This window comes from Phoenix dactylifera, chromosome 11 (genome assembly GCF_051530095.1).
Source record: "Phoenix dactylifera cultivar Ajwa chromosome 11, Ajwa_hap1_PhDact_Kaust_v1.1, whole genome shotgun sequence".
In the NCBI taxonomy this organism is placed as follows: Eukaryota; Viridiplantae; Streptophyta; class Magnoliopsida; order Arecales; family Arecaceae; genus Phoenix; species Phoenix dactylifera.
The window spans coordinates 29,317,124-29,325,875 of NC_143200.1; the positions used below are offsets into that span (position 1 = coordinate 29,317,124).

Consider the following 8,752-nt stretch of genomic DNA (forward strand, 5'->3'; position numbering starts at 1 on the left):
CTTGAACCTCGGTCCATGGCTCAGATTAAATCAACGGCACACATAATATAGCCCGATCTGGGTTCTAAGCAGGTTGCGTTAATATGGCCATGCACAGGTATCTTTCATGTGCTTTTTAGGAAATCACCCATTTTCTATAATCGCGGCCTCACGACTGCACATATAGGTGAGTCTTAATAAGGAAGTTAGTAAGCAAGCTCCTGCCTCTTAGGTCTCGAACTCATTAAGAGTTATACAAAGGAACTTATCCTATCGCTTGCTTTTATGAGCACTAGCACCATAGGGATGAGGAAAACATAAAACAGTGTTCCTTTTAGTCACACTCTGATTTGTTTATACCCATTGAATCTTTTAAGGTTGGATTTCCACCGTGGTGATCTATCTTTATGGGCTAAGCCTCATCCCTCTCGATGACTTTAGAACTACTATTATAGACAAATCTTTTGTAAGCTGATTAACCAAATTATTTTCTGATTTTACAAAATTCAAAGCTATAACGTTATTTTTCAATTTAAATCTTAATAATTTATGATGCACTTTTAAGTGCCGGTTCATTCTTACATTGGCATTTTCTTGATTGCACTTATCTATTGTAGATTTATAATCACAATGTAAGGAAACATGTGGTAAAGGTGACTCATCTACAGGAAGGTCTACAAGCGCTAGGTTTAGTATCATGCAATTTTTTGTTTGAATTTTTCAAATTAGTAATAATTGATTACTAATTTAGTGCTAGCAAAACAATTATTGTAATTGAGATCTAATATATCAAATCAATGAATTATCTAATTTATTACCTTATTAGAATAATTGATTACTAATTTTGTGCTAGCAAATTAATTATTGTAATTGAGATCTAAAATATTAATTCAATAAATTATATAAATTAGAATTGATTTATTGTCTTATTAGAATAATAGATTACTAATTTTATGCTAGCAAATCAATTATTGTAATTGAGATCTAAAATATCAATTCAATTAATTATATAAATTAGAATTGATTTATTACCTTATTAGAATAATAGATTACTAATTTTGTGCTAGCAAATCAATTATTGTAATTGAGATCTAAAATATCAATTCAACGAATTATATAAATTAGAATTGATTCATTACCTTATTAGAATAATAGATTACTAATTTTGTGCTAGCAAAACAATTACTGTAATTGAGATATAAAATGTCAATTCAATGAATTATATAAATTCGAATTAATTTATTGCCTTATTAGAATAATAGATTACTAATTTTGTGCTAGCAAATCAATTATTATAATTGAGATCTAAAATATCAATTCAATAAATTATATAAATTAGAATTGATTTATTGCCTTATTAGAATAATAAATTACTAATTTTGTGCTAGCAAATCAGTTATTATAATTGAGATCTAAAATGTTAATTTAATAAATTATATAAATTAAAATTAATATATTATCTTATTAGAATAATAGATTACTAATTTTGTGCTACCAAAATAATTATTGTAATTGAGATTTAAAATGTCAATTCAATAATTTATATAAATTAGAATTGATTTATTGTCTTATTAGATTAATATATTACTAATTTTGTGTTAGCAAATCAGTTATTGTAATTGAGATCTAAAATATTAATTCAATAAATTATATAAATTAGAATTGATTTATTACCTTATTAGAATAATAGATTACTAATTTTGTACTAGCAAAACAATTATTATAATTGATATCTAAAATGTCAATTCAATAATTTATATAAATTAGAATTGATTTATTGCCTTATTAAATTAATATATTACTAATTTTGTGCTAACAAATCAGTTATTGTAATTGAGACCTAAAATGTTAATTCAATGAATTATATAAATTAGAATTGATTTATTACTTTATTAGAATAATAGATTACTAATTTTGTGCTAGCAAAATAATTATTATAATTGGGATCTAAAATATCAATTCAATGAATTATATATTATGGATTAACTAATTTTCGAATTTTTCGTTTGAATGAGATGTGGAAATTACTTCCTGAGCAGTCTAAATGGAGGTACGATAAACTTCTTGAAAATTAAACAAATTATTATCTTTTTAGATTGATTTACTGAATTATATATTACTAAAAAGAAAATAAAGAAGCACTTCTTTGGATTGTTAGTAATATATCACCTAACTAAGCAAATAAATCTATAATTATAATTAATAAATTTTTTTAAAAAAATAATATATATATATATTTTATTTAGCATCAAAATAAATTTATTATAGCACAAAATAAATTTATTTATTTAATAAATTTAAATCTGTAAATCATACGGATCTCCTGACGTTAAATTTTTTAAAAAATAAGAATCCGATTCGACCGGACCCATTTGTACCCCAAGACTTTAAATGCGAACGCTCGAGGCCAGGGATTCCCGGAATAGCCCCCATCGCCATGGCAGGAGGAGGAGGAGGAGAGGGGAGCTCGAGGATGAACAACAGGGTGGTGGTGGTGGGCGGAGGAGTCGCCGGTGCGCTCGTCGCCAAGAACATGCAGTTCCACGCCGATGTTGTCCTCATCGACCCGTACGATTCATTTCCTTTCCTTTCTCTTCCTCGAACAATCAATCTGATGGATTTCTTCATGATTTCGGTTGCGTTTTCCTTGCGGTGTTCGATTTGGGGAAATCTGGGTACAGATTGGGTCGTGTTAATTGGAAAAACATCGTTTTTATGGGGGAACTGGGGTTTGATTTACGTTTTAGCTGTTAGACTGGTTGAGAATCGATATTTACTCTATTTATTCTAGGGTTTTGATGGAGATGAATCCGACAATAGATTGGCTTTTGACGATTTTAGTGAGAAAAATTGTAGTATATGATGTAGCAGCTTGTGATTGGGGCATGAGGTTTTTTCTTCTGTGCTAAAAATCTCTTGTTCACCTTTTCCCTCCCACATACTCACTCTCCGAGTTAAAACAAAGGATAGAAGGTTGATAAATATGCTGACCTTGATACGGGTGTAAGGGGAAAGCAAATGGAATTTGGAAGCCTTCTCTGTGAAAATTGGTGAATTTGTATTCAATGTTATTTATGAATTTAGTTTGGACTGCTTTATACACCTGTTTTATGAGCACTAGTTACTGATATGTTAAGTGGTGGCCGCTCCTCTGTGTCTATTACTTGTAGATGAAAATGTGGTTGATGTGGCTAAGAAAGGGTTGAGTATATATATATATATATATATATATATATATATATATATATATATATATATATATATATATATATATATATATATATATATAATTATTAAGCAAATATCTGTGGAACAAACAATTGAAATGTCAAAGAGAACTGCTGTGATTTTTAGTGAGAATATGGGAGCAGGTGATTATGTAGTTAAAGTGCAAAGGGTCCAGGAATTCTTCAAGTATGTCACCTTTGCTAGCTCGGATTTAACTGGTGGAGTGATAAAAATATTGATTTCAATAAGGTGAAAGCAGGGTTGATGGACTGGAGACACACTCCTTTTTTCCTCATATCTAATATTGCCTGAATTAAGATTATACTGATCTATTGTTGTACATGTTTTATCATTTAAACTAAAATGCTAGATGGTATTGTGGACTTGTAGACATATGATAAATGATGAAAACTAAAGGCGGTAACTAAAAGAGATTGATGTGCCATGACAAATTTAAGGCTGTGCACCGATTGTTGCACATAATGTTCTCTTTGTGATACTGCTTTCTTAGGAATTCTAAAGTCCAATGCAAGATGTGGATGCTATCATAACTGGTGAATGCAAATACAATGTTGTGCCATGTTATCATTTGCATGTATTTTCAAAAATGCTGATGCCTTAAGTTAAAACTGATATGCCTGTGAGATGCCATTTCTTTTTCTCGAGTCTGCTGTTTCTTACTTGTGAAGGGTATAATCTTAGAGGTATCATATTCAACTAATTTAGTATTAGTTTGTTCAGTTTTCATTTTTTTAATGTACTTTTGTCCTTTTGATTAGGAAGGAATATTTTGAGATCACCTGGGCACAACTGAGATCGATGGTTGAGCCATCATTTGCAGAGAGATCAGTAATTAACCACACTGATTACCTTACCAACGGGAGAATTATTACATCCTCTGCAGTCAATGTTACTGAAGCAAAGGTCTTGACAGCAAATGGCCATTCCATTGCATATGATTATCTTGTCATAGCTGCCGGTCATGCAGATTCTACTCCGAGAAACCGAAAGGACAGGCTTGAACAGTTTCAACAAGGCATGTAGAAGGAGCACTTTCCTAACGTTCTTCTATATATTCAATATTGTCTATGAGGACACTCCTGATTGGGTATTTCATTTTACATGGGCCATGCTTTACATTGTTATATTTTGGTTCTGTTTGCCGAAGAACTACTTTTTGCATTATTTCTCATCATGAGGAAACTTCAAAGGCTCTTATTTTTTAACTTTTCCTTTATCAGTATTAACTACTATTGACCAGTTATATTTTTTCCCAATATAAATAGAGATAGCCTATTATGCTCGTGTTTAACTGTGAATCAACTAAGCAAAATTGCTAATGCCTGGGATTTGGTTGCAGATAGCTGGATGAAGCATTTTTATAGTATATGCTTTATCTCAAAGTCATCGCGAATAATTCGTTCATGCGATTTTAATTTTTCCCAATTATCAGTTAGATATAATTGGTGGCATCTACCTTGTTTTATTTAAGCTGAGTATCACTATTTAATCTGGGATGACTGCGAAATTTTTGTGCTGGGAATATCATTTTCTTATTCTTGAATAAACCTAACTGTATTAAACCCTAGTCTCCATTTATTTATCCATTTTCTCTCTCTGTTCAACTGTATGTATTTCTGTTTGCATTCATTATACATGTGCTATATAGTCACTAATTACCAGGGCTTCTGTTATGTGATGCAAGTTATAGGATGAATTATATCTGATGGGATGTTAGTTACTGCTAATTACCTGTTAGCCTTTTAACTTTTATTTCATTCAGTGTGTTGTTGAAATTTATATTACTCATGTCAAATCCATTTGCACATCTTTAACCAATTACTTAATACCTTCAAACATTTCAAGCCTTTAATGCAGAAAAATAAAATGAGTATTTTTAATATGGTTGCAGCCAACCAAAAAATGACTAGTTGAAACTAGCAACGACTAGATTCACTTTCTGTTGATTCTGCATGTGGCAAATCCTGAGGCCAAAGGAGTTGTTTGTTAGGAAGAGGAATCAAGAGAACAAATGTGGCTGATTAGATTTGTAGCAGTTGATGTTTTCAAGCTACTCTGTACACTTGAAGAAATCTGATAACAAAGAACCAAGAAGCAGTCCACATTTTCTCATCTTAATGGCAAGCATTATAATAGCTCAAAGGTTGATATTTGTCTTGCCACATTTTCCAAGAGTATAACCCTAATATTGTTTGCCCCAACGTTGTCACCATACAGGGGTTGATTAAACTTCATACCTTGTTTACATGTTTAAATCTCAGACAATAGAAAGTCCAAAAATAAAGCTAACCCATGACATTACCAAGTACTCTAAAATAAAGGTAGCCCATGACATTACTAAGTACTCGCCCAGTCGCACTTAAGACTCCATCCAGCCATATCTAGTCATTTATCTCTTGCGCTTGCACCTTAGCAAGTCCTCCTAGCAACACTGCAACTTCTCTATCTTAAAGTTAAAAAAAAAAAAAAAACTGACAATCTCATATACCATTTAGTTCTTCTTTTAATCTTGATCATGCACAATCTTGTTGGAATTGACTTCCATCAGACTTCACCCAAGTTATTATATTGTGACATTACTGTAGAATGTCATTTATAATAAGACTCCATCCAGCCATATCTAGTCATTTGTCTCTTGCACTTGCACCTTAGCAAGTACTCCTAGCAACACCGCAACTTCTCTATCTTAAGGTTAAAAAAAGAAAAGAAAAGAAAAACTGACAATCTCATATACCATTTAGTTTTTCTTTTAATCTTGATCATGCACAATCTTGTTGGAATTGACTTCCATCAGACTTCACCCAAGTTATTATATTGTGACATTACTGTAGAATGCATACTCTAGCCCAACATTTGTAGGAAAGATGATTAATCTCACTTATCTTATTGATGAGTATGACATTTTCCATATTTAGATAGCCAGAAGATTAAATCTTCACGTTCTGTTCTAATCATCGGCGGTGGTCCAACTGGTGTTGAACTTGCTGGAGAAATTGCAGTTGACTATCCAGAGAAGAAGGTGACTCTGGTCCATAAAGGATCAAGGTTGCTGGAATTCATAGGACTGAAAGCTTCCAATAAGGCAATGGACTGGTTGACATCGAAGAATGTAGAAGTGCTTTTAGGGCAGTCAATTGATTTAGACTCGATATCAGAGGCAGATGGAGTGTACACAACATCTGCTGGAGAAAAGATCACAGCTGATTGCCATTTTGTTTGTGTGGCAAAGCCACTGGGTTCATCATGGCTGAAGGAGTCTGTATTAGAGGATAGCTTGGACCAGAAGGGAAGACTGTTGGTTGATGAAAACCTGAGAGTCAGAGGCCGTGAGAATATATTTGCTATCGGAGACATCGCTGATGTTCCTGTAAGTCTGGCTTTTCAGTTATCTCTTGTGCTAAACATATCTTATTATCGCTAATAGAATCATCTGCACTTTCAAAGTTGCTTGATATGAAAATCATGATTGCATTCATTGTGAGAATGAGTTGCTTTTTCCTTCATTTATGTTCTTTTTAGTTCATAAAACAAGAATTAATTTTTTTCTATAAAAAGCACGTAAAACCTCACATCTATTTTATATAATACATTTTCAAACCTAATGATACTTTGTCTTTGTAATATACCTACCTGTTAAAGATTATGCCTTTTGGATTTTGTTATACAACAAAACTGAGAGGGCTCAGTCAAAAAAAAATAAAAAACTGAGAGGGTTGTCATATCATAAAGTTCGCTTTCATCAATTGTTGTCTAGTTCCCAAACAGGAGTTGCATCTTACAATGAAATGGATGTTTAAGTTTAGTGTATTTATATGTTGCCTTCAGCTTAATTTGTGTCTTTCCTTTTGTGGATCCCAGAAAACCCTCTATGGATCAAGGCTTTGTTTATCTGGGAGAAAATCATTGATCTTACCCTCTGCAATACATGGCCCCTGCACAATAAGTACATAGAATGGCGCAGATAGACCAAATTACCCTGTCATACTTTTTTCTAATGCTTGAACGTATAACAGTTATTGCAAGTCAAGCCCATTAAAGATACATAAATCCAAGATCTAAACTCTTTCAAGGCAATGACTCTCAGATTGCATATCATCTGCATTGCTAACAAAATTATTAATTTTTGTTGACCAAACAGGGGCACTGAACATGGTGTCTCAGCATATCTACAGTCTAACAACCATCATATCATTCACCACTGATTAATCTCACTTATTTTCTGTTTATCCATAGTCGATCGAGGTAAGATGCTAAGAGAATTTACACTGCATTTTTAATCCCCGATCTTGCAAACTTTGCCTTTAGGAAACCATGAACAAGTGTTTTTCATTTCCTGTAATTCCATCTGATTTGAATTTTCTTTTATGGGCAGGAAATCAAACAAGGATTCCTTGCACAGAAGCATGCCACGGTGGTTGTCAAGAACTTGAAGCAGTTGATCAAGGGAGCTGGTGAGAACAAGCTGGCCACTTACAAGCCTTCTTCTGCTATTGCAATTGTGTCGCTAGGAAGGAAAGAAGCAGTGGCGCAGCTGCCATTCGCAACAGTCATTGGGTGCTTACCTGGTATAATCAAGTCCAGGGATCTGTTTGTAAGCAAGACCAGGGAAGAGATGGGGTTGAACCCTCGCTAAGCCTAGAAAAGTATATGTAGCCAATTTTTTAATGTCATTTTGTCTCCATGGAAGCATGAACATATGGTTGTAGTTTTGGTGTAATAAATTTAATGCTGCACTTCTCTGATCTTGTCATGTACTGAAATCATCGAGAGAAGATTATGCAGCAGTTATATTGACAAGTAAAAATATCTTTGCCATGGATGCTTTAGCCTGCCTGGAAGTGAGATGAACGCAACTCTAAGAAACCAAGTTTCAAGATATTCTTCACTAGGTAGTTGAGGCCTTGAATCAAATGGAATTTAATGATGTGAGTATTTGGATGGACTTGATGTGAAGGTTTCTTGTGATCCCTTGAGCTATCCGATCTTTTGCTGAACAAGACAAAGTTTTCTTGTAAACATGGTGCCTGGGTGAGAGAGCATGTGGTAATTTTTTTCTTTTCCATTTAGAGATATGTTTGGTTGGAAAAAATTGGGCTTGGGAATGAAAATAGAAATAAGTAACTCTTATTTAAGCCGTTTGGTTAGAGAGAGTCTCATTCCGATTTCAGTTTTAAAAGAAAATAAAAATATACTAGAATCCTTTCAAATCTAATTCAAACTTTTTTTTAGTATTTAAATTCTATTTTGTTTTTGATTCTAGTCACGAAACAAAGGCATCAAGGGACATGGCCCATTCATACTCGTAACCGTACAATTAGAGCCTGGTATGAGATTTTTGTTTGTTTGTTTGTTTTTTATCTATCTCCCAATCATGACATATAGCTCATGCAGACCTATGATTTTTTTTTGGACGGCTGAGATGGTCCGGTGTCATGTTGGTCCAGCTCAGCCACCTCCCAGCCGTTCAAGATAAGCCCGCTATCTCCACACGCAGCAGAAGCGATGCGCCCAACATTTTACTCAT

At 33.2% G+C, this 8,752-nt stretch overlaps 1 protein-coding gene across 1 annotated transcript; it reads left to right on the forward strand.

Annotated features, from left to right (window-relative positions):
• The first annotated feature begins 2,385 nt into the window (after positions 1-2,385).
• Positions 2,386-8,054, forward strand: LOC103721521 (uncharacterized). The gene is made up of 4 exons (XM_008811772.6): positions 2,386-2,547; positions 3,987-4,243; positions 6,144-6,595; positions 7,601-8,054. Exons 1-4 carry the CDS (start codon positions 2,417-2,419, stop codon positions 7,859-7,861), a joined length of 1,101 nt encoding a protein of 366 aa, XP_008809994.4. The 5' UTR covers positions 2,386-2,416; the 3' UTR covers positions 7,862-8,054.
• The last annotated feature ends 698 nt before the right edge of the window (positions 8,055-8,752 follow it).